The sequence below is a fragment of the Balaenoptera borealis genome (assembly GCF_965194805.1).
Source record: "Balaenoptera borealis genome assembly, chromosome: 1".
NCBI classification, from domain to species: domain Eukaryota; kingdom Metazoa; phylum Chordata; class Mammalia; order Artiodactyla; family Balaenopteridae; genus Balaenoptera; species Balaenoptera borealis.
Window position 1 is genome coordinate 824920 of NC_138860.1, and position 26749 is coordinate 851668.

Here is a 26749-nt window from a genome sequence, read left to right on the forward strand (position 1 = left end):
AATGCTTAAATCCTATAGGTTTTCGTAGCATTGTGTTTTTCTTTTCTGTCTCCCTTGATTCCAGATGGGCTTTCTTTTTAGCCTAGAAAATGTGACTAATCTAATACTCAGAAAGTTGTTTAAAGAAATGTGCACTGTGTGAATGTTTAGTGAACCCATGGATGAAATTGTTTAAAGTGTTGTATATGGAGCCTTTATGTCTCTGTTTTATAGTCAGATCTACATACAGTTGCCCACAATAGATTTTCTCCTTTGAACCTTTTTATCTCGGTGCAGAAGTTAGATGAATAAGGGGAGAGAGAGCGTCTCCCTGCTTTATGGGTTTAGAAACAGCTCGTCTATATACTTAGAGAGGCCCTAAGTTTCATAGTTGAAAAGTGGGTAAGCATTTATACAGTCATAGTCTGAAAGGAACAGGTATTTAACGATACCCTTTACAAACGTTACATCTACAACACAGATAAATATCTGTTGAGGGGCCTGCTGATACATGTTCCTTGTGGAAAGTATAAAAACAAAGGAAAGTATGATGAAAATAAATCCCTCCTAATCCTCTTATCTGCTTTTTCTTTCAAGGCTATTTTTATGCACATATACACAAATTGGAAGTGTTTTCTTTACGTATACAGTATTTTTCCTGCTTAACATGTCACTGTATATTTTTGAAGATACAGGTTTTTTGGGTTTTTTTTTTAATTTATTTATTTTTGGCTGCGTTGGGTCTTCATTGCTGTGCGCAGGCTTTCTCTAGTTGTGGCAAGCTGGGGCTCCTCTTCGTTACGGTACTCAGGCTTCTCACTGTGGTGGCTTCTCTTTTGCGGAGCACGGGCTCTAGGCATGCAGGCTTCAGTAGTGACAGCACACAGGCCCAGTAGTTGTGGCTCGCGGGCTCTAGAGCGCAGGCTCAGTAGTTGTGGCTCACGGGCTTAGTTGCTCCGCGGCATGTGGGATCTTCCCAGACCAGGGCTCGAACCCGTGTCCCCTGCATTGGCAGGCAGATTCTTAACCACTGTGCCACCAGGGAAGCCTGAAGATACAGGTTTTAATGACCCTGTGTCATTCCATTTTAATACACATAACTTGATTTGATTTCTCCTGTTGCTCAATTCTTTTATTTTTCTGGAATTTTTGAATTTTATTTATTTTTTATACAGCAGGTTCTCATTAGTTATCTGTTTTATACATATTAGTGTATATATGTCAATCCTAATCTCCCAGTTCATCCCACCACCATCACCCCGTCCCGCCACTTTCCCCCCTTGGTGTCCATACGTTTGTTTTCTACATCTGTGTCTCAATTTCTGCCCTGCAAACCAGTTCATCCGTACCATTTTTCTAGGTTCGACATATATGTGTTAATATACGATATTTGTTTTTCTCTTTCTGACTTACTTCACTCTGTACGACAGTCTCTGGATCCATCCACGTCTCTACAAATGACCCAATTTCATTCCTTTTTATGGCTGAGTAATATTCCATTGTATATATGTACCACATCTTCTTTATCCATTTGTCTGTCAGTGGGCATTTAGGTTGCTTCCATGACCTGGCTATTGTAAATAGTGCTGCAATGAACATTGGGGTGCATGTGTCTTTTTGAATTATGGTTTTCTCTGGGTATATGTCCAGTAGTGGGATTGCTGGGTCGTATGGTAATTCTATTTTTAGTTTTTTAAGGACCCTCCATACTGTTCTCCATAGTGGGTGTATCAATTTACATTCCCACAACACTTCAAGAGGGTTCCCTTTTCTCCACATCCTCTCCAGCATTTGTTGTTTGTAGATTTTCTGATGAGTCCCATTCTAACTGGTGTGAGGTGATAACCTCATTGTAATTTTGATTTGCATTTCTCTAATAATTAGTGATGTTGAGCAGTTTTTCATGTGCTTCTTGGCCATCTGTATGTCTTCTTTGGAGAAATGTCTATTTAGGTCTTCTGCCCATTTTTGGATTGAGTTGTTTGTTTTTTTAATATTGAGCTGCATGAGCTGTTTATATATTTTGGAGATTAATCCTTTGTCCATTGATTCGTTTGCAAATATTTTCTCCCATTCTGAGGGTTGTCATTTTGTCTTGTTTGTAGTTTCCTTTGCTGTGCAAAAGCTTTGAAGTTTCATTAGGTCCCATCTGTTTTATTTCCATTTCTCTAGGAGGTGGATCACAAAAGATCTTGCTGTGATTTATGTCAAAGAGTGTTCCTCCTATGTTTTCCTCTAAGAGTTTTATAGTGTCCGGTCTTACATTTAGGTCTCTAATCCATTTTGAGTTTATTTTTGTGTATGGTGTTAGGGAGTGTTCTAATTTCATTCTTTTACATGCAGCTGTCCAGTTTTCCCAGCACCACTTATTGAAGAGACTGTCTTTTCTCCATTGTATATCTTTGCCTCCTTTGTCATAGATTAGTTGACCGTAGGTGCATGGGTTTATCTCTGGGCTTTCTATCTTGTTCCATTGATCTATGTTTCTGTTTTTGTGCCAGTACCATATTGTCTTGATTACTATAGCTTTGTAGTATAGTCTGAAGTCAGGGAGTCTGATTCCTCCAGCTCCGTTGTTTTTTTCGCGCAAGACTGCTTTGGCTATTCAGGGTCTTTTGTGTCTCCATACAAATTTTAAGATGATTTGTTCTAGTTCCGTAAAAAATGCCATTGGTAACTTGATAGGGATTGCATTGAATCTGTAGATTGCTTTGGGTAGTATAGTCATTTTCACAATATTGATTCTTCCAATCCAGGAACATGGTATATCTCTCCATCTGTTGGTATCATCTTTAATTTCTTTCATCAGTGTCTTATAGTTTTCTGCATACAGGTCTTTTGTCTCCCTAGGTAGGTTTATTCCTAGGTATTTTATTCTTTTTGTTGCAGTGGTAAATGGGAGTGTTTCCATAATTTCTCTTTCAGATTTTTCATCATTAGTGTATAGGCATGCAAGAGATTTCTGTGCATTAATTTTGTATCCTGCAGCTTTACCAAATTCATTGATTAACTCTAGTAGTTTTCTGGTGGCATCTTTAGGATTCTCTATGTATAGTATCATGTCATCTGCAAACAGTGACAGTCTTACTTCTTCTTTTCCAGTTTGTATTCTTTTTATTTATTTTTCTTCTCTGATTGCCATGGCTAGGACTTCCAAAACTATGTTGAATAATAGTAGTGAGAGTGGATATCCTTGTCTCATTCCTGATCTTAGAGGAAATGCTTTCAGTTTTTCACCGTTGAGAAATGATGTTTGCTGTGGGTTTGTCATATATGGCCTTTATTATGTTGAGGTAGGTTCCCTCTATGCCCACTTTCTGGAGAGTTTTTATCATAAATGGGTGTTGAATTTTGTCAAAAGCTTTTTCTGCATCTATTGAGATGATCATATGGTTTTTCTTCTTCAGTTTGTTAATATGCTGTATCACGTTGATTGATTTGCATATATTGAAGAATCCTTGCATCCCTGGGATACATCCCACTTGATCATGGTGTATGATCCTTTTAATGTGTTGTTGGATTCTGTTTGCTAGTATTTTGTTGAGGATTTTTGCATCTATATTCATCAGTGATACTGGTCTGTAATTTTCTTCTTTTGTAGTGTCTTTGTTTGGTTTTGGTATCAGGGTGATGGTGACCTCACAGAATGAGTTTGGGAGTGTTCCTTCCTCTGCTGTTTTTTGGAAGAGTTTGAGAAGGATGGGTGTTAGCTCTTCTCTAAATGTTTGATAGAATTCACCTGTGAAGCCATCTGGTCCTGGACTTTTGTTTGTTGGAAGATTTTTAATCACAGTTTCAATTTCGTTACTGATTGGTCTGTTCATATTTTCTGTTTCTTCCTGGTTCAGTCTTGGAAGGTTATACCTTTCTAAGAATTTGTCCATTTCTTCCAGGTTGTCCATTTTATTGGCATAGAGTTGCTTGTAGTAGTCTCTTAGGATGCTTTGTATTCCTGTGGTGTCTGTTGTAACTTCTCGTTTTTCACTTCTAATTTTGTTGATTTGAGTCCTCTCCCTCTGTTTCTTGAGTCTGGCTAAAGGTTGATCATTTTTGCTTATCTTCTCAAAGAACCAGCTTTTAGTTTTATTGATCTTTGCTATTGTTTTCTTTGTGTTTATTTCATTTATTTCTGCTCTGATCTTTATGATTTCTTTTCTTCTGCTAACTTTGGGTTTTGTTTGTTCTTCTTTCTCTAGTTCTTTAGGTGTAAGCTTAGATTGTTTTTTTGAGATTTTTCTTGTTTCTTGAGGTAGGCTTGTATTGCTGTAAACTCCCCTCTTAGAACTGCTTTTGCTGCATCCCATAGGTTTTGGATCGTCATGTTTTCATTGTCATTTGTCTCTAGGTATTTTTTGATTTCCTCTTTGATTTCTTCAGTGATCTCTTGGTTATGTAGTAACGTATTGTTTAGCCTCCATGTGTTTGTGTTTTTTACGTTTTTTCCCCTGTAATTGATTTTTTTAAAAAATAAATTCCTTTATTTTATTTATTTAATTCTGGCTGCATTGGGTCTTTGTTGCTGGGCATGGGCCTTCTCTAGTTGCAGAGAGCTGGGGCTACTCTTCATTGTGGTGCACGGGCTTCTCATTGTGGTGGCTTCTCTTGTTGCAGGGCACAGGCTCTAAGCGTGGGCTTCAGTAGTTGTGGCTCGCAGGCTCAGTAGTTGTGGCTCGCGGGAGCTAGAGTGCAGGCTCAGTAGTTGCGGCGCACGGGATTAGTTGCTCCGCAGCATGTGGGATCTTCCTGGACCAGGGCTCGAACCCATGTCCCCTGCATTGGCAGGTGGATTCTTAACCACTGTGCCACCAGGGAAACCCTCCTCTAATTGATTTCTAACCTCATAGCATTGTGGTCAGAAAACATGCTTGATATGATTTCAATTTTCTTAAACTTACCGAGGCTTGATTTGTGACCCAAGATGTGATCTCTCCTGGAGAATATTCCGTATGCACCTGAGAAGAAAGTGTAATCTGCTGTTTTTGGATGGAATGTCCTATAAATATCAATTTAATCTATCTGGTCTTTTGTGTCATTTAAAGCTTGTGTTTCCTTATTAACTTTCTGTCTGTATGATCTGTCCATTGGTGTAAGTAAGGTGTTAAAAGTCCCCCACTATTATTGTGTTACTGTTGATATCCTCTTTTTTTTTAATTTTTAAATTATTTTTTAAAAATTTATTTATTTATTTATTTATGGCTGTGTTGGGTCTTCGTTGCTGTGCGCAGGCTTTTTCTAGTTGTGGTGGGCAGGGGCTGCTCTTCGTTGAGGTGTGCATGCTTCTCATTGCGGTGGCTTCTCTTGTTGCGGATCACAAGCTCTATGCGTGCGAGCTTCAGTAGTTGTGGCATGTGGCCTCAGTAGTTGTGGCTCACGGGCTCTAGAGCGCAGGCTCAGTAGTTGTGGTGCATGGGCTTAGTTGCTCTGCGGCATGTGGGATCTTCCAGACCAGGGCTCAAACCCGTGTACCCTGTATTGGCAGGTGGTTTCTTTTTTTTTTTTTTTTTTTTTTTAAAAGCACTTTTCTTTTTTATAGCTACTTTATTTATTTATTTTATTTTATTTTTGGCTGTGTTGGGTCTTCGGTTCATGCGAGGGCTTTCTCTAGTTGAGGCAAGTGGGGGCCACTCTTCATCGCGGTGCGGGGACCGCTCTTCATCGCGGTGCGCGGGCCTTTCACTATCGCGGCCCCTCCCGTCGCGGGGCACAGGCTCCAGACGCGCAGGCTCAGTAGTTGTGGCTCACGGGCCCAGCTGCTCCGTGGCATGTGGGATCTTCCCAGACCAGGGCTCGAACCCGTATCCCCTGCATTAGCAGGCGGATTCTCAACCACTGCGCCACCAGGGAAGCCCGGCAGGTGGTTTCTTAACCACTGTGCCACCGGGGAAGTCCCTCCATTTCCTCTTTTATAGCTGTTGGCAGTTGTCTTATTCATTGACGTGCTCCTATGCTGGGTGCATATATATTTATAATTGTTATATCTTCTTCTTGGATTGATCCCTTGATCATTATGTAGTGTCCCTCCTTGTCTCTTGTAACATTCTTTATTTTAAAGTATATTTTATCTGATATGAGTATTGCTATTCCACCTTTCTTTTGATTTCCATTTGCATGGACTATCTTTTTCCATCTGCTCACTTTCAGTCTGTATGTGTTCCTAGGTCTGAAGTGGGTCTATAATAGACAGCATATATACAGGTCTTGTTTTTGTATCCATTCAGCCACTCTTTGTCTTTTGGTTGGAGCATTTAATCCATTAATGTTTAAGGTAATTATCGATATGTATGTTCCTGTTACCATTTTCTTAATTGTTATGGGTTTGTTTTTTGTAGGTCCTTTTCTTTTCTTGTGTTTCCCACTTAGAGAAGTTCCTTTAGCATTTGTTGTAGAGCTGGTTTGGTAGTGCTGAATTCTCTTAACTTTTGCTCGTCTGTAAAACTTTTGATTTCTCCGTCGAATCTGAATGAGATCCTTGCCAGGTAAAGTAATCTTGGTTGTATGTTCTTCCCTTTCATCACTTTAAATATATCATGCCACTCCCTTCTGGCTTGTATAGTTTCTGCTGAGAAATCAGCTGTTAACCTTATGGGAGTTCCCTTGTATGTTATTTGTCATTTTTTCCTTGTTGCTTTCAATAATTTTTCTTTGCCTTTAATTTTTGTCAGTTTGATTACTATGTGCCTTGGCGTGTTTCTCCTTGGGTTTATCCTGCCTGGGACTCTGCGCTTCCTGGACTTGGGTGGCTATTTCCTTTCCCATGTCAGGGAAGTTTTTGACTCTAATCTCTTTATATATTTTCTCGGGTCCCTTCTCTCTCTCTTCTCCTTCTGGGACCCCTATAATGCAAATGTTGGTGCGTTTAATGTTGTCCCAGAGGTCTCTTAGGCTGTCTTCATTTCTTTTCATTCTTTTTTCTTTATTCTGTTCCACAACAGTGAATTCCACCATTCTGTCTTCCAGGTCATTTATCCGTTCTTCTGCCTCAGTTATTCTGCTATTGATTCCTTCCAGTGTATTTTTCATTTCAGTTACTGTATTGTTCATCTCTGTTTGTTTGTTTTTTAATTCTTCTAGGTGTTTGTTCTTTAATTCTTCTAAGTTTTTGTTAAACATTTCTTGCATCTTCTTGATCTTTGCCTGCATTCTTTTTCCAAGGTCCTGGATCATCTTCACTGTCGTTATTCTGAATTCTTTTTCTGGAAGGTTGCCTATCTCCACTTCATTTGATTGTTTTTCTGGGGTTTTATTAGTTCCTTCATCTGGTAGAAAGTCCTCTGCCTTTTCATTTTGTCCATCTGTCTGTGAATGTCTCCTCTTGCTGAATTCTTTGTGCATAAATTTTTATGCCCATTTCTGATTTTTGAAAATAATTCTTAGAGGAAAGGAGAATTAAAATACATATTTTTAAAAAAGAATGGAAAACAGCAATGAGAAACCACTGCACACCATTAGAATGACCAACATTCAGAACATGACAACACCACATGCTGGCGAAGATGTGGAGCCACAGGAATTTTTTTCCATTGCTGGTGGGGATACAAAATGGAACTGCCACTTTGGAAGACAGTTGGGCAGTTTCTTAGAAAACTAATAAACATGCTTTTATCATACAATGCAGCAATCACATTCCTTGGTATTTACCCAAAGGAGTTGCAAACTTATATCCACACAGAAACCTGCATGTGGATATTTGTAGCAGGTTTGTTATTCATAATTGCCAAAAGTTGGAAGTAACCAAGATGTCCTTTAGCAGGCGAATGGATAAACAAATTGCGGTACAGCCAGACGATGGAGGCTAAAAAACAATGAGCTGTCAAGTCATGAGAGGACAAGAAGGGACCTTAAGTGCATTTTTTTTTTTTTTAGGATTTATTTATTATTTATTTATTTGTTTTATTTATTTTTGGCTGCGTTGGGTCTTAGTTGTGGCATGCGGGATCCTTCGTTGTGGTGCGTGGGCTTCCCTCTAGTTGTGGTGTGCAGGTTTTTTTCTCTTCTCTAGTTGTGGCGTGTGGGCTCTAGAGTGCGTGGGCTCTGTAGTTTGTGGCCCGCAGGCTCTAGTTGAGGTGTGTGAGCTCAGGAGTTGCGGTGCATGGTCTTAGTTGCCCTGCAGCATGTGGGATCTTGGTTCCCTGACCACTCATCGAACCCGCATTCCCTGCATTGTAAGGTGGATTCTTTACCACTGGACCACCGGGGAAGTCCCAAGTGCATATTTTTATGAAAGTTAAAGAAGCCAATATGAAAGGACTGCATCTACTGTATGATTCCAACTCAGTGGTATTCTGGAAAAGAAAAAACTATGGAGACAGTAAAAAGATCAGTGGTTGCAAGGGGCTGGGGGCAGGAGTGTAAGATGAATAGGCAGAGCACAGAGAATTATTAGGGCAGTGAAAGTACTCTGGATGATCCTCTACCTTTGTCCAAACTCATAGAATGTACAGCACCAAGAGTGAACCCTGATGTGTGAACTGTGGACTTTGGGTGATGTGTGAATGTAGGTTCATCAGTTGTAGCAAATGTTCTACTACTCTGGTGGGGGATGTTGATGATGGGAGAGGCTGTACATGTGTGGGGGCAGCTGGTGTATGGTAATCTAGGTACCTTCCTCTCAACTAGGCTGTAAACCTAAAACTGCTCTTAAAAAATAAACCCGTAATAAAGGGGGCAGGGGGAGAGTGCACAATGAAGGAACTGTTGTAAAAGGGTAAACTCAAGCCTAAAGTAAGTTTCGGGAAACTTGAGAGAAGTTGAGTGGTGATGTGCTGGATAACGGGACAGAGGCCTCAGTCTTGTATCCCTGTTTTCTCTAAATGTCTTAAGGGATTGCTCTCCCCCTGTAGGATGATGTCATTACGGTGTGATGATACAAATCACCTCTAAATCCCAGTTTCTCAAACAAAGGTTTAAGGGTTGGCATGCGATAGCATTAAATATAAAACAAACACATCAAGTGTATGTTTTGAATCCTGGTTTGAAACAAAATAATCTCTTCATATATATTCTAAAGAGCTTCTGAGCTTGATTTTATCTTAGTTCTTCAAAGTCCTTATACAGCCAAGCAGGCCATGGATTACAGAACCATTTAGACTAGTGGGAGATGAGAACCACATACATAACATCTGAATTTCTGACCATCCACTTAATAAAATGTCTGTGATTCAGCTCACTTCATATCTCCACAATCACACATACTTTCAGGTCTCGATAGAAAGTTTATATAATACATAAAGGAGGTTAATTTAGATGGGGGACAGGTTTTATTCCCATCTGCATGTTTTCATTGAACATACTCTAAACGCTCAATTGAGGACTTGTTATGGAATGGACAGTGATATTCCATACTAGTTGAGTTGATGTTTCTAGATCAGATCAGTGTGTAGGTTTAATTAGAAGAAGCAGAATATTTAATATTATAGGTTGTGCTCCCAGTGGTAGATTCGTTACTTGTTTAGAGTATCAAGAAATCTACTCTAGTATTTTTGTAATAGTACATATTACTTAAATGTCAGAAATAGATTGTGTTAGATGGTTGCTCTGTATTTTCTTTTGTCCTTCTCCCCATTCTCTGTATTCTTTCTGCAAATGTCAGGAGGAAGGAGCCAGTCATGTTAGTGACACTGCATGGTTGTAATGGTGCTCGCAGAGCCAAGAGTTGTAGAAGGTTATAATTTCAGTGTATCTTATTACAAGTATGGATGATACAGTAGACCTTCAGTGGTTACATTTTGGAGCCTGCTTTTAAAAATGCTTCCTGTGGCATTTGTAGGACCTCTTATAAAGGAGTGGTATTTACTTGAAATTCATATTAGATTCAGTGGTAATATTTTGTTGTCACTGTGTTTTGTTGTATTGGCATTAAATACTGTTTCTCGGTGAGCTTAGAATCAAACTAAAAAGAAAAATCAAAGCAAGAAGAGATTCTTCTGTGATCAGAACCAAAGTTATTGCTGTGGGCTATCTATTAACCTTTGCCTTGTGAGTTAGACTTTGTAGGAATATATTGAAGAAAAGGAAAGCTTTAATAAGGGATGATAGTCACATGGTCTGTTTTCTCAATTCAAATGATATCTTTTTGATAATAGAAGGTTGCTAATTATGTTTAAACCTACAGGATTGTAAAATTTAGAAAACTTACTGGATTCCATATTTTATTACTGTAAACATTTTTAAAATGAGATATTCTGATTATGGAAAGCTATTTGGGGAACATACAGGGGGCCTTTCTAGCAGTTTGGGCCTTCACTTAATTTACAGTTGCAAGCAGGGATAATTGTCGCTGGCTCATGGGGACTGCCTCGAGCCTACTGTGGCCTGTTGTAACCTGATGAGGTGATATCAACAATTAAATGAATTGAAGCAACACCATTCACCTCCTGAAAAAAAGTCAAGCTGTTATAACTATATGTGTGTGTGTATGGTTGGTAACTGCAAGCTTGTCTTTGTGTTTATTTAGATTTAAAAAATTGCACACCTGTTATGTATTTCCATAAATCATTGTAAAATATACCCTGCAAAAATCCAGTGAAATTCTCTTAAGATTAAAAAAGGGGGAAGGGACTTCCCTGGTGGGGCAGTGGTTAAGGATCTGCCTGCCAATGCAGGGGACATGGGTTCGAGCCCTGCTCTGGGAAGATCCCACATGCTTCAGAGCAACTAAGCCCGTGCGCCACAACTACTGAGCCTTCGCTCTAGAACCCGCGAGCCACAACTACTGAGCCTGCGAGCCACAGCTACTGAGCCCACGTGCCACAACTACTGAAGCCCGTGCGCCCAGAGCCTGTGCTCCTCAACAAGAGAAGCCACCGCAATGAGAAGCCCGCGCACCGCAATGAAGAGTAGCCCCCTCTTGCCGCAACTAGAGAAAGCCCGTGCGCAGCAACGAAGGCCAAAATTAAAAATAAATAAATTTATTTTTTAAAAAAAGGGGTGGGGGAGAATTCATCAGTACAGTTGTGTTTTATTTCCAGTGTCTGCAGAAGCCAAACCTGACCACAGACACAAAGGACAAGGAGTACAAACCCCATGATATTCTCCAGAGGCAGTCTGTGCAGCCCTTGGAAACGTGTCCCCCAGCTCGACGAGCAAAACGCATGAGAGCGGAGGTGAGAGCCTCATGAGGTTGATCAGACAGGCCTCAAGTCCCGGTGCTGACGTGTGTCTGACCCTGGATTTCTCTCATGCACGTGCTCTTCATAGATTGAACTTTACTAACCTCACAGAGGGATGCTGTGTATACTCTAGCTTTTACACTTGGGGGAATTGCACTGTCAGAGGAGCGAGGGATTGAAATCTTTCTAGGTTTATGCTGCCTGGACAGTCAGCTGCTGCATGGTTAACGGTCAGAGCCTAGGGAAGAGTAGGTGAATAGGCGTTCATCGTGACCCTCGTGATGTTGGGCAAGGTTTATTGGGAATTAAGGTTAGTAGGAGTGCAGTTGGAGATTTTTGCTGAAAAGTACTGTTTTTGAGAGGTTACGAAGAAGGTAGTGAAAGCTGTTTTTCTCAGACTTCCTGAAGAGGAGTATGGAATCCGTGGCAAACATTTATGCTAAGCCGGAAAATATTCAGGCAGCAAGGGGGGGGCTGGTGATAATAACACACAGATAAAATGAGAGTGAAGCATGAGGGAAGATGAGGAGTGAAATACTTAAGAAAGACAAGCTGCTCTTAGATTTTTCTGCTCTGAGAGGTTTCTCCTGGAAAGGGAGAAGAGTATTCTCCCAGTTACCTTGTTCCCACACAGAGGTGGGAAGGTTTTGGGTTCCTTGCTGGACATGTGAGTATGAAGAGTCGGTGGTTAATATATTAGGAACAGTTTAGAACTGGGAAGCCTCATGGCATTCGTTAGGTTTCTAAATCAATAGTTGGGTTATTTAATAATTATTGGTGAGGATGAAAAAAAATCGGCCATTTTGGTTTCTGAGGAAATGGATAAATAAGAGAATTACTTTTCACTTAGGTAAGTTGGAGATATGAAAAAATTTGGCAACTCCATTTTTTTGAAGTGAGAATCCCTCAGAATAGGAACATATATGGTTATTTGAAGCCCACAAGCAGGCTTCAAGTTTATTCGTCTTAAAGTCAGTTCTTGTTTGAGCACATCTTGATCTTTAAATGTGCAAGACATGCCCAGTGCTGTGGATGCCTCGATCTGTCTTGATGACACATCAAGGTGACGGTCTGGCCCTGGAAGAAATCGCGTGAGCAGTGGACATCCTGATTGCGCACGAATGCACACAGGCGCGGTTCCACTACGTCACTTGTGTCCCAGAGCAGACGGGGCTTTGCTTATCAACCAGTATGCGCACTTCGTGGACACCAGGTACTGAGACTGGCTCACACGCTCTCACTGATGAGGGAGCCGTGACTCAGCGGTGTTAGGGGAGCAGTTGGTAGTGACAGTTCACTACAGGAATTAATAGAAACTTGTTGTGGAAGCTGAGTTTTCCTTGAATGCTGTCATACTTTGGAAGAGCCAGCACACTCTTCTAGGCTGATGAAATTACATTATTTATGTAACTGTTTAGGATTTGGCTAAGTTATGACTGAACAAAGTGTAAGTTGTGAGTAGATGAGAGCTGAGGAACTTCTAGGAGGAAATACACACTGTTCCCAGTTTGGGTAGTAACACTTCCCATAAGTCATCCCTGATCCTTTGACTTTTCCCTAAATTTTTGACCTGTTGAAGTGGAGAATACTCCTAACTTCTAAGTTTCCTCACTCATTCCTTAAGTAATAAAAATATTAAGGGTGGAATCTCTGCTCTAAGGGAGAGAGTTTTGAATGTCCTATTAATAGAGATAATTTATAAGATTATAGGCACTTTGTGATTCCAGTTGGATTTTAGAAGATTTCTGTCTTTTTAAAGGAAATATTCATGTATGTGACAAATTTTTTTAAGGCCATGAATATTAAAATAGAACCAGAAGAGACAGCAGAAGCCAGAACTCATAACCTGAGACGTCGAATGGGATGTCCAGCTCCAAAGTGTGAAAATGGTAAGAAAGTTCATCCATGAATAGGAAGGAAGAGTGAAATAAGTAAAAACAATCATTCATCTGGTAGTTAAGAAAATATTGGAGCAACTTTACATACTAGTCACTGGGTTGTGCCTTGAGAAATAAAATCTTATTATATTAATATCCTTGTTTTCATAATTAGATGACTGGAAGGAGAGATAAACAAATGAATATATGCATATTAGAAATGTGATTGAATTTCTCAACTGTAACTAGTTGCTATTGGGTTGGCCAAAAAGTTCATTCGGTTAGTGAATATGTTGTTCAATACAGTTCTTGGTGAAAATGAAAAATGTGTCTTATTTTTACTTAAAACCAAACAAACTTTTTGGCCAACCCAATACTTTGAAATTTGGTTCAACAGCATTAATTGTAAAGAAGTGATTTGTGAGAAGCATAGGTGCCTTTGACTGAATATCTGATAGGTTTGTTTCAGGCATGGCAGGCAGGCAGGCTTTCTTAATCTGAGTTTTAATTGACAGATGCTTGCCCGGCCACTGCTTGATGTCAGTCACTGAAAGGTAGGTTTGACACTCTCTTGAGAGAAATTCTGTATAGGCAGGCACTTAGTAATGAAGAAGTAGTTATTGAAATGGGCTTTTCTTAGTGACTGGTGAGTTAGTGGAAAAGGCAGCACAATGTAATGGAAAGTAGATGGAGTTGTAAAAATACAGATCTGAATCTGAATCCTGGCTCAACCACTAACTAGTTGTATGACCTTAGAGATACTTCTTGACTTCTTTTAACGTCAGTTTTCTTGTCTTTGAAACAGATTGGTTGCAAAGGATTATATGACTGATACAATAACAATTGATGGAAAGCATTTAGCGCAATACCTTCCGCAGAATAGCTCATTAATTGATAGCTAGTGTTTTAGAAAATTCTCAGTCTTTGAAACCAGGAAGCTAGAGAGGCTAGTAATCTTAGATCATGGAGGGATAATCTGTAACGTGGAGGGGTTGCTGTTGGTGAACGGTCAGTGTCTTATGGTCAAGATCAAGAGGAATTTGCTTTCACCAACATATGCTATGTCTTAGTCATAAGAAGAGCATATCTTTGGCTCCCATTTTGAAAGCATACAGACCTGAGCAACATCTGGTATCATATCTTGTGCTTGTATCTTGGAATTTGAATGGTGTGAGAGTTGCACGTCATCATAAAGTAGTCAGCACGGAGCTCCTGAACGTAGTAACTCTGGGTGCTGCTGCGCTGAAGCGAGCAGAGAACTGTGTCCGGGTCCGGGTCCGGGTGTGCCTCAGCAGCAGGAGGGATGAGCACGGGAGGGAGCTGACGGGAGCAGAGCAGAGGGAGTGCTGACCTGGACTGCCTCCTACAGAGAAGGACGGGAAAAGCAACCTCAAGCAAGAACCTGCTGAGAGGAAGGAGTGTATTACAGAGAGTGAGAAGGAGAAACCCCGGAGTCGAGCGAAAAAAACCACCAGTGCTGTGAGTCGACATCTTTAAAAACTTTTACAGCCCAGTTTATACTTAGTGCCTTACCTGGGACTGCTGGTTCAGTGTCTCACAATGAAAAGACCTTTAGAGGTGGTTTGTAGTATCAGTTTATAAACAGGGAAACACGGATGTGTCATGAAATCAGTAGTAACAGCTGGGGGCGTTGACAGCCATTTTTCTGGAGGACGTTCAGTTTAGCACTGAATAATGGTGAGCTCGATCCTATGGAGAATTGTCAATAAGTGACTAGCCCACTTCCAAGCGAGCTGAAGGTAGATCAGAAATCAAGATGATGTTTTCCAACTTGACAGCAAGGAAGGATAAGGGAAGGAGTGCGCAGATAGGAGGGAGGCTAGGGCCTCGCAGGGTCAGAGGCCTGGGGAGCTGTTCACTCAGGTGGAAACAAAAAGCCAAGCTCTCTTCCTCAGCCCCCTTTTGAGCCCCTGGGAGCAGCTTGACGACAGTGCTTTTGATCTTGGAATTGGAAGTTATTCCGATTAAATGTTCTGTTCATAACTATCATCTCCCTCTGCCCCAGCACAGAAACAAACAAAGCAGTCAGAAAACTAGCAGAGCCCAGGTTTCTATTTGCTACAACAAAAAAGTCTGCTCCGGCTGCCATAATGAAGTATCACAGACCCAGTGGCTCAAACAAGCAAAGTTTATTTTCCCACGGTTCCGGAGGCTACAAGTCTGAGATCAAGGTGTTTGCAGACTTGGTTTTTTCCTGAGGCCTCTGTCCTTGGCTTGTAGACGGTCATGTCCCTGTGTCCTCATGGTTTTCCTCTGTGTGTGTCTGTGTCCTAGTCTCTTCTTACAAGGACACCAGTCATACCGGATTAGGGCCCAACCATATGACCTTTTTAACGACCTCTTTAAGACCCTGTCTCCAAATACAGTCACATTCTGAGGTATTGGGGGTTAGAACTTCAACATAGGAATTTTGGGGAAACATGATATGACCCATAGTAGGTAATGACTGTGTAGTTTTATTACTGTGTATTTGGGGGAACTTCTTAACTATGACTAATTAGAATGTAAACTGTTTCAGTTTTGTAAAAACTGTAAAAACTTTTGCCTTTTAACATGGCAGAATTGAACTTTTTCTTTTTAAGTTCTGTTTTTGGTTAGGTGGATAATTTATTGCCTAACATGTTATTCTTCTAGAAGACTATGTTTCTGTAAGCTGCTAAAAGCTGGATATTTAAGTAACAAACTTTAATTAAAACACACAATTGAGAAATCTTGGCGATTACTCTTCAGAGTTGGGAATGCATGAGATATTATGAAATATCTCATAACAGAAGGTGAAGCATTTTTATTTAAAATGTCCCCTTATAGAGGGTGAAACATTTTCACTTGCAGCATGTTGGAGAGACTAGATTATGCCTCAGATCCATTTCATTCCTAGAGTTTCACAGAATCAAACAGCAGCTCATACCCCTGTGTTCTGTGCCCATTTTCATGCTGCAGGTTGACCTGTATGTCTGCCTCTTGTGTGGCAGTGGCAACGATGAGGACCGGCTTCTCTTGTGTGATGGGTGTGATGACAGTTACCACACCTTCTGCCTGATCCCGCCGCTCCATGATGTTCCCAAGGGAGACTGGAGGTGTCCTAAGTGTTTGGCTCAGGTCAGAATTAATAGCAGAGGTGGCATTAGAAAACTTCCTTAAGAAGGTTTTTTCTTCACCTTCCGGTTTTAGATTTGGCAATTGATAATAAGGAGTCTCCTGACAAAAATTGGGGTGGGCCTGAATAGGAAAGAGGTCTTGGAAGTGAGCTGCACAGCTATGCAGCAAGCTGAGAGTCAGAAAAACATTTTAATAACTACACTTTTTAAAATTTCATTTAAAAAAAGCATGCTCTTTGCAAAAATTCTTAGGCACTGAACAACTTAAAAAATAGGTAATTTCATAGTCCATAGATAATCACTTGTTAATATTTCGATATATATTCAGACAAATGGAATTACACTACACAAGTAATTTTAGTAAACATATATATATGATTTCTCATATATATGTGAACCATAAGTAAATATACATATAAATAAATATCTTTCCTCTTTCTTTCTTTGTGTTTTGACAGGAGTGCAGTAAGCCACAGGAAGCATTTGGCTTTGAACAGGCAGCCAGGGACTATACCCTCCGTACTTTCGGGGAAATGGCGGATGCGTTCAAATCTGATTACTTCAACATGCCAGTCCATGTATGTACATACATAACTGCTTCGATTTAGGATTTTAATAACTTTGGGGAAAGGTATATCTGAAGACGTTTGAGTTGGCCCTTATCCCTGATAGTCAGCCATTGTCTTGCACAGTGAAACCTTTAATTTGTTCAGTAGTATTAACATTCCACAGTACTTCAAAATGCATTCTAATTTTTCATTTGATTTCTCTAAAGATAGGCTTTTTGAGATAAATCATATAGCGACAGTAACAGAATACCAATGAAAGGAAATCACCAGCAGTTCTTTCAGCTCAACAAATAAAATTCAAAGAAAACTTTGCAAAATTTATTGAATGACTCCTGTGTGCCAGTCCATGTGCTGTGCCCTGGGGGCACGTTTACCTCTTGTTATGTTGTCATAAGGTAGCACTGTAAACTTTAGGATTTTATATTTATTTATTTATTTGGCTTCGTCGGGTCTTAGTTGTGGTGCACGGGCTCTTTGGAGCACGGGGCTCTCTCTAGTTGTGGCATGCGGGCTTAGTTGCTCTGCGGCATGTGGGATTTTAGTTCCCCGACAGGGATCAAACCCACGTCCCCTGCATTGGAAGGCAGATTCTTAACCACTGGACCGCTAGGGAAGTCCCTAAACGTTTGTATTTTAAATTCTCCTTTATTCCCTTAGAAGCATAAGCATGCTTCATTCAGCATTTACTATTCCATCAAATGAGTACACCAAAATGAATGGTTTCCTACCATACTTCTGGATATTTAAGCTGTTTTTTCTCACTACCAACAAAGTGCTATAGCAAACATTGTATGCATCTCCTTTTTGGGGGGGCAGGGGCTGTGTTGGGTCTTCATTGCTGCGCGTGAGCTTTCTGCAGTTGCGGTGAGCAGGCACTATTCTTTGTTACGGTACGTGGGCTTCGCATTGTGGTGGCTTCTCTTGTTGAGGAGCACGGGCTCTAGGCTTCAGTAGTTGCGGCACGTGGGCCCTAGGGCACACGGGCTATAGTAGTTGTGACGTGAGGGCTCTAGAGCGCAGGCTCAGTAGTTGTGGCGCATGGGCTTAGTTGCTCCACAGCATGTGGGATCTTCCCGGACCAGGGATCCGGGAACCAGTCGGGATCTGGTTGTTGAGCCCACCCGTGTCCCCTCCATTGGCAGGTGGATTCTTAACCACTGCACCACCAGGGAAGTCCTGTATGCGTCTGTTTAATTGGATTATTTTCTTAATATTTATCCATTTTTTTCCCATCTAATAGCTGTATCATTTACGGGACCATAGCAGTGTATGAGTGAACCTGCTTCGCCTAACATCACTAACATTAACTGTTAAGTTACTTAAAATGTCCCCTTATTTAACAGGCTTATAAATTCAAGTAATATTCCTTTTGAATTTTCAGTTCTTTTGACCTCTCCTACATTACATATTATGTCCCCATATGTTCGCTTAACCAGTCCTGGTGCCTCTTGTATTTGTGGTTGGCTTTTTGCACTTTGAGGGACAGGCCTCTGGCCTCATATCAGATTAGTGCAGATCCTAAGCACTCAGCCTGGCCAGCCCTTTACACTTGGGCCTGCAGCCGCAGAGTTGCTGCACCCTGCCTTTTCCTCGTGGCTGCCCACATTACTCTCTGCCAGGTCTAGTGGAAAGAGTGAGAGGGTGGACTCAGGTGATGTGTTTGAACGCATTTCAGAGAATGAAGCATCGTTCAAATACAGCTAACTACTGTTACTAAACAGAAGTCAACCAGGTTGTATATTAGATTTCTCAAAACAGAAAAACACCTCCAGTTCTTAAATCTTAGCACTTTGCTTTCCTTGACTCCTTTTACAGTAGTGGCCAGGTTGTTGATAGAGGAACATGAATTCTTAGTCAGCTCTTGGTTATAAAATTCCTTTTAGAAAATGATGTTCATGTCTGAGCTGTCGGGGGCCAGTTGAGGAACATTTGGGATGTTATGGACACAGTTTTTCCTCAGGTTGCTATCCTGTGATTCCTGTCACTTAGCCTGTCTAGTCACATTGGTCACGGGCAGTTTGTGAGTGTCTGCGGAGAGTCACTCTCTCTACTTCCTTGTTTTGTATACAGATGGTTCCCACAGAACTGGTTGAGAAAGAATTTTGGCGACTGGTGAGCACCATCGAAGAGGATGTTACCGTGGAATATGGAGCTGATATCGCCTCAAAGGAGTTCGGCAGTGGCTTCCCGGTCCGCGACGGGAAAGTGAAGCTCTCGCCTGAGGAGGAGGTAGGCGTGGCTGTGAGCTCGTGGACTTGCGGGGGCGCCGGGGGGACGGGTGGGGGGCGCCTTTAGAGCGAGCCCACCGTTGATCCAGAGGTCATCACGCTGGGCTAGTAGCAGCTGTGCTACAACACGTATGTTGCTTGGAACTTGAGATAGTCATGGAAATTGGTTGGTTGGCTTGAAGTAATTTATGATACTTTAGAAAATCCTTAATTACCAGATTTTTAATGATTTCAAGAATAGTAGAAAAAAAAAAAAAGAATAGTAGAAAGAACCCATAGAAGAATTCTAGTCCCAACTAGATGATATGGGAGAATCACTTACCTCCCTTTGACTTCAGATTCTGTAACTTTGGTTTCTCGTTCTGAAGAAAATCTGAGGGATTGGAACCAGATACACATAATATAGACACACACACACAAGTCCATTTATATAAAGCGCAGAGCTGGGCAGAAGTAATCTATGGGCATCCAGGAGGTAAGCATAGTGGCTCCCCACCCCCCCCAAATTCTTTTTATTTTGAAGGAGACTTTTCAGCCAGCTTTTTGAAACCAGCAGAGTTCCAAAATGCTGGCATGATAGAGAATTTAAGTATAAAGTATAAACCTTTATACTTTATCTCCTTATTTTTAGGAATATCTTGACAGTGGCTGGAATTTGAACAACATGCCAGTGATGGAGCAGTCTGTCCTCGCTCACATCACCGCTGACATATGCGGCATGAAGCTTCCTTGGTTGTACGTGGGAATGTGCTTTTCTTCCTTCTGTTGGCATATTGAAGACCACTGGAGCTATTCCATTAACTACCTGCACTGGTAAGGGGTTCCAGAGCCCCTACAGATGGTATGCACGCTGAGTTGGAAAACTTACCCGCCTCTTAGTTGTGACACATCTCTTAACTGAGTCTGAAGAGTGATGAGGTTTTTTTTCCTTAAGTTTTTTTTTTTTTTTTTTTTTTAACTACTATTGGACAGGCATCCTAACAATTTAAGACAAAGGTTCTTAAGAATCCGTAGGAAATCCATGAAGCCCTGCACTTGCACATGAGTTTTCAAGTATAACAGGCTTCTGGGGAGAAGATAGACAGCTTTTCTCTAATTGTCAGAGAAGTCTTTACTCGCAGAAAGGTTAGAAAGCACCGAGTTGCTTTTACTGTGGAAACCCCGTCCCGTTCTGTGGGCGCGGCGGCCCAGATAGCCCTTTGGGCAAGGAGAGGGGTGTGGGTCGTGTGGGTCCTCCAGGACCTTGGGACTGACCGCTCCTTACGGCCTGCCGAGTTCTGGCATCACTCTGCATGGTAGGTAGAGTGCGCCCCATCTGCGCGTGTCTGTGTGTGTGTGTGTGGTGGGCTGGGGCGGATATTTGGGCTTTTTAACTTCTATTTCACATCTGTTTCCCTCCCCTCCCCTCCATTTCCCTTGCTTTCTGAGTACAAAAATATTTGAAGATCTGTAACTCACTTAAATTCCCACACAAGGAATTTGAGGATGTACCACAAGAAAGAGGGAGTTGGCCTTTTACGTGCAGAGTGTCAGTCCCGCTTCCCCAGGCAATTGCTCCCAGCTGTGAAATGATGTTTACCATACCTCACAGGGATGTTACAGATTAATTGGTTGACAGTTAAACGTGCTTTGAAGAAGAGCTCTTTAGAAATGCTAATCGCCTTACTTAGAGTTTGGTTTAACTCGCTGTCAGGGCGGAGAGTTGCCATCCCTTGCTAGTTGCTGTAGGAAATTGTGGTGACCACATACCCTGTAGCTAACATAATACCTTATATTCTTAGAAATGCTAGATATTTACATTTTCTGAAGGGTCAGGTAAAATGGGAGGGAAGAGAGGGACCTCAGATGGGAAGTCTCATGTTTAAACTTTATCCTTGAAGAGGGAAAATGCATTACATATGTTCAGATCATATTTCTGGTGATATTTCTTCAGTTTGAACATTGCCTTACAAAGCAGGATCTAAAAAATAGGAACTGGTTAACCATCTTGTTTGCATTGGTGTTGTATGAGTTGAAGAAGCTACTGAAATTTCATGTAAATTTTGAGATTGATCTGCTTTTACAATCTGTTTTAGGGGTGAGCCAAAGACCTGGTATGGAGTCCCAGGGTACGCCGCCGAGCAGCTGGAGACTGTGATGAAAAGGCTGGCCCCGGAGCTCTTCATCTCCCAGCCCGACCTCCTCCACCAGCTCGTCACCATCATGAACCCCAATACCCTGATGACTCACGAAGTGCCTGTATGTTTTGAGTCTGTCCTCCTGCCACCCAGGCTTAACTCCCCACTTCTCTTTTTCCCTGTTGCTCACGTCTTTATGAAGCTGATTTGGTTGTATAGAAACAGCTGTGTGGTGTAATTTAGTACAGTATTGCATTAAGCCAGTGGGACTGGATCCTCAGACACCATAAAAAGCTGACTTGTCGCAGCTGATGGCTAGATTGCTGAGCAGCCTTACTTTGCAGTAGTAACTGTGCGGCTGTCTCTTCCTTTCCTTTCTGGTGTTCAGTTCAGAGTACATTCACAGGTTGTACACCATCACCATTCCTGCCTTCTAAACTATAACTTTTGTTTATAACTTCAGTCCTTCAGCACAGCAAAACAAAAACTGTAAAAAAATAAGTGTTGTTAGTATAAATTAGTTTACTCTGAAAATGGCTAGGTTCTGTTATTGATATAATTAGATCTAAACTCTTGTGTCAGAATCCTTCATACTCCATCCCTACTTTAGAAAATAACTCATTGAATTTACATGGTGACATGCTTGGTGGATCTTACATTCTCCCCGCTGCCCCTAATTAAGCTTAAGAGAAAATTTATTTCAGTGTCTTGAGCATGGATTTCAGGGTTCCCACTCTAGACTGAAAGATGCTATTGGTACTTCTTCCTCTGAGGTTTTTCTACGAAGTGGCACTTATTTTTGCTTAGTGGCTTCCTTTCGGAGGAAACTCTGAAGGCATTTTGGGAGGCCAGATTGAGATGTATGAAGTTGAAGAATCCATCTTATTTAGCTCAACCAAATGTAAATGATACATTTACAATGTTAAGAGGAATTCTTGATCTTGTGACCTTCATTTTATGCCTATGGGTTCATAGGCCAGTAAATGGGGGCAGATGGAAAGGAATTTTCTTTGAGGGATCATAAAATATTCATGGGCCAAAGCTTAGAAAATAAGGACCAATAGTCATCAAAATACCACCATCTCCTCGTTGTTGGCATTTTCCATCTTGACCCCCCTACCCCCGCCCCATGTTGATCGGTCTTTCTGACTTGTTATGAGTTGCTGGCTTTAGAAGAGACCTCTCGCCCTGTTCTTTAATAGTTGAGCAAACCACGTGGTGCTAGACTCTGCACCTAGAGAGGTAGGTGAATGAACTCGTGCATTCGGGGACTCACAGTGTAAGGGAAAGACAGCATTTACGCAGATCACGGAAGAGTGGTGTGGTTTGACAGTGGTGTTGACTCGGGGGCTGAGCCATTAACTCTGAAAGGGCTGGAAAGGGCTCCGTCGTGGGGCTCTGAAGGGGAGTGCGTGTGGCAGAGAGTTGAGGAGGAGGCCGTCCCGGTGGAGGGCTGTGCTCCTGCGGTGGTTGCCGGCTGCAGACTTGGCCTGTCAGAGCCCGGAAGGGCATGTTCCAGCACAGGGCTGGGCCTCAGCCCGAGTTGCGTGTCCTTGTGGCCTGGGTGCTGCTTGAGAATTGGAATTTCCAACGAGTTCCCAGTTGCTGTTGCTGCTTTTGGTCTGGGAACTACATTTTGGAGAACCGCTGGTGGAGAGAGATGTATTGAAAAGACATCTAATACTATTACTATTATGTAGTAGTTCGTTCAGTCTGAGGATTTTGTGCCTAGAGCAATATAGGTGTTTTTGGGTAGAGGGAAAAGGGGAATTGTTGGTGGGAGGTAAGTTTGAGGCCCAAATCAAGAAGATCTCTGCGTGGAATGAGATCCTTGAAATAGAGTGGAATTTCTTCAGTTGGTGGTAGGAGATCCTATTTCGGTATGATAATATTTGGAAAGATGTGTCCTGATCCTGGATGTAGCCAGATTTTTGTGGTGTAAGCTGTTTTCTCTTGAGATACTTATCAACCTGGCAGTCTGGGGAACTACTCCATCTTGTGGCAGAAATGAATATCTTTAGGTAATATTCAGCCATACTTTTTTCCCTACCCTTTCTGGAGAATCATCTGATAGTCTATGTCTAGATTGTCTTTCGTGAGGATGTCACTGAAAATCTCCAATTTCTGTCTCCTTAGGTTTACCGAACTAATCAGTGTGCTGGGGAGTTTGTGATCACATTTCCAAGAGCCTACCACAGCGGTTTCAATCAAGGTTTTAATTTCGCTGAGGCTGTTAACTTCTGCACTGTCGACTGGGTGTGTAATTATGACCTAGCAAGCCTTTTCACATTTACCGTTTTTCCTGCAGAAATGGTATAGAATGCTTAGAAGCTGTCATGTGTCTAGTTGCTTAAACCAGTTGCTGCTGAAATGGCAGGTCAGCCAGCTGTGTACCTTCCCAGCAGGAGAGGCCCTGGCCCTGCAGTGTCAGCCAAGACCTGGTGAAGAGTCTGCTGAGTGACGTTTTGGCTGAAGCTTAGTATCTCATTGCAAACTGATAACAAACAGTTCCAGTCTTAAGACTGTACTTTACGCAGCACTGGCTTAAATTATCCAAACACAGTAATTTTAAATGACATTTGATTTCAGGTGGTTGTAAAGTGGAGTTTTTATATTAGTATTAATACTTATCATTTGCCTAAAAAGAGCTACCTAGTTTAAGTGGGTGTGGTGTTAAATCTAATAAATTACAACCTTCAGTGCTTTTTTTTTTTTTTTTTTTTTTTTTTTTAAACACTGGGTTGGCCAAAAAGTTCCTTCCGGTTTTTCTGTAACATGTCATGGAAAAACCCACATGAACTTTTTGGCCAACCCAAAATAGTTGGCCCAATAAAATAGTACCCAGTAGTAATACCTACATCTATAATTATTTTCTGTTCTATAGTTTTTAGAGCATTATTGTTCCCTGAAGTAGATTAACCACACCAGTTCCACACAGTTGTTTCAGGAAATGTGTAAATTCTTATTTCCAATTAGATTCTACATTGTTGTAGACATTACTGCATTATTAATACGTTGGGTTTTTAAACCAGTTTTTAATTAATGTACCTAATTTGCCAGATCCTTGAGATGCAAAGATTTTAAAAGGTCCAAGGCTTGTTAGAGTCTAGTTTTAGGATTGATATATGATATCAGTATATGACCCAAGATGTGATATTTGGTCATTGATAATAAAGGTCAGGAGTCTTTGGAAACAGGAAGGAGAGAGATGAACGTCACGTGTCCTCCCTGTCTTTTGGCGCAGCTGCCCTTAGGCCGACAGTGTGTGGAGCATTACCGCCTGCTGCACCGCTACTGCGTATTTTCCCACGACGAGATGATTTGCAAGATGGCCTCCAAGGCGGACGTACTAGACGTTGTAGTGGCATCAACTGTTCAGAAAGACATGGCCATTATGATTGAGGATGAGAAGGCTCTAAGGGAAACTGTTCGTAAATTGGTAAGGTTGCTGGAACCCCAACTGCATGTCATTGGATGTTACTTAGTAAAGTTCTTATGCACTTTGATAGCATTTTAAGGAAACTTTTCCTTAGTCTAATTTCCTTTAAGACCATTCTAATAGATGTATTACTGACGTCTCATTGTGCTTTTACTTTTCATTTCTCTAATGGCTAATGATACATTGAACATCTTATCATGTATTTATTTGCTACCTGCATATGTATCTCTTTGGTGAAGTGTCTTCTCACATGTCTTGCTCTACCCCTTTTTCATTGGATTGTTGGGAGACTTCTCTTTATTCTAGACACCAGTCCTTTATCAGATAAGTGTTCTGCAAGTATTTTCTTCCAGCTAGTGGCTTGTCTTTTCATTCTCTTAGCAGTGTCTTTCAAAGAGCAGAAGTTTTTCATTTTGATGAAGTTCAGTTTATCAGTTTTTTCTTTTATGGATCTTTTTTGGTGTGTCCTTCCTAAGAAATCTTTGCCTAACCAAAGTCACAAAGGTTTTTCTCATGTGTAGTCATCTAGATTTTCTAGTTTTAGGTTTTACATTTAAGTCTTTAATCCTCTTAAGTAATTTTTGTTTATGGCAAGGTGTGGGTTGAGATCATTGTTTTTGCATATGGCTGACTAACTGTTCCAGCACCATTTCTTGAAAAGACTCCTTTTTCCTTTGAATTACCCTGGCACCTTTGTTGAAAATTAATTCACACATGTGTGGAGCTACTTCTGGACTCTGTTCTAGTCTGTTAGTCTATGCATTTATCCTCTTGCTAATACCATATGGTCTTGATTACTGTAACTTTCTAATAAGTCTTGAAATGAGGTGGTGTGAGTCCTCCAACTTTGTTCCTTTTAAAAATTGTTTTGCCTATTTTAGTTCCTTTGCTTTTCCATATAAAGTTTAGAATCAGCTTACTGATTTCTACCAAAAAGCCTGTTGGCATTTTGATTGGAACTGCATTAAACCTATGGATAGTCTGGGGGAGAATTGACATCTTAACAATACTGAGTCTTCCAATCCATGAACATAGTCTATCCCCTCATTTATTTAGGTGTTCTTGATTTCTTTCAGTATTTTGTAGACTGCAGCACACAGATTTTACACATATTTTCTTGGGTTTATAATTAGGTATTTCTTTTTTTTTGGTACTATTATGAATGGTACTTCAAAAATTTTTTCGATTTCCAATTGTTTATTGCTAGTATTTAAAAATACAGTTGACTTTCCAAAATTGACTCTGTATCCTACCTCCTTGCAAAACCCAGTAGTTCTAGTAGTTTTTTGTAGATTCTTTTGGGACAGTCATATCCACAAATAGTCACATTGATTTTTTTTTTTTTTTTTTTTCTTTTATGTGCCTCTTTAGAATGTTGGCTCCCTGGAGCTCACCTTGAACCAACAGCAGTTTACTCACCTTCCCCTGATATTGTAGAATTAGGAAAACAATGCCCAGAGGGTTTAAGTGTCTTACGAAGGTCTTTGGAACTTTGAGCACGCATAATTTTTTTCCAGATGTAGAAATTTACAAATTAAAATTGGGTGAACTAATATGATTCATTCTCAACCAAAATCCATGGAGTTGATCCTTAATCTTACTTTAAACAAAATTTTAGCCATCTCCATCACAAAGTCCTTTTTAACGATTAATTCCAGATTAAAACCAAAATTCTTTTGTTAGATTTTCCGTACTTTCCTGATTAGCAGGAAGTGAAATGGTCAAAAGGTTGAAATACAGAATAAAGGAGTAAAACAAAGGAGCCTTGATGGTTTATAAACTGACTTACTCAGACTCTGGCATTCTCAAGGTTAGATTTGGATCCAGTTCCGGATAAGGAGAGAAAGTGGTACAAGTTTGATTTTTCCATAACAAAAGGTATATCCTAGAAGGGCTAGATGTCAGGTGGTACAAACTACAGTAGAAACTTCCTGGTTCAAGACCTCATTTATCTTGACAGTATCAATTGGGAAATGCCTTGTTACGATTACAGTCTCTGTTGCACAGATTGTCGAACCTTTTCCAAGAACTTTCCATATAAGAGGCTAATAGACCACTCAGCATCTTCACATTGGCAATTCCTGTATGATAGTCTTTTTCACCTGCCCCATCTTCTTTCCTTTCATTTATATTTGTTATTTTTGTGGATTCTCCAGCAACATTACTCTGAAGCCCTGTATAGCATTTCCTCTGTAGTAGAAAGTATATGCATTTCTTTTGCTCTTATCTAGACCCAAAACATGGACAAAGCCAATTTGGAGTAGAATAAACAGCTAATCTCTGTAGTTTTGTGGACCTGTTAATAACTGTTCT

The 26749-nt window shown here is 40.8% G+C and overlaps 1 protein-coding gene across 8 annotated transcripts in view; it reads left to right on the forward strand.

The window, feature by feature from the left end:
* Positions 1-26749, forward strand: part of KDM5B (lysine demethylase 5B) — a 72423-nt gene that overhangs the window by 27965 nt on the left and 17709 nt on the right. For 2 of the 8 annotated variants that reach the window (XM_082397204.1, XM_082397203.1), the window contains exons 5-14: positions 10947-11081; positions 12880-12976; positions 14334-14443; positions 15926-16084; positions 16542-16661; positions 18723-18881; positions 19512-19693; positions 20956-21118; positions 23134-23253; positions 24242-24436. In XM_082397204.1, the coding sequence (XP_082253330.1) occupies positions 10947-11081; positions 12880-12976; positions 14334-14443; positions 15926-16084; positions 16542-16661; positions 18723-18881; positions 19512-19693; positions 20956-21118; positions 23134-23253; positions 24242-24436 (1440 nt within the window). The other 6 variants (XM_082397210.1, XM_082397205.1, XM_082397207.1 and 3 more) reach the window with 6 other exon arrangements.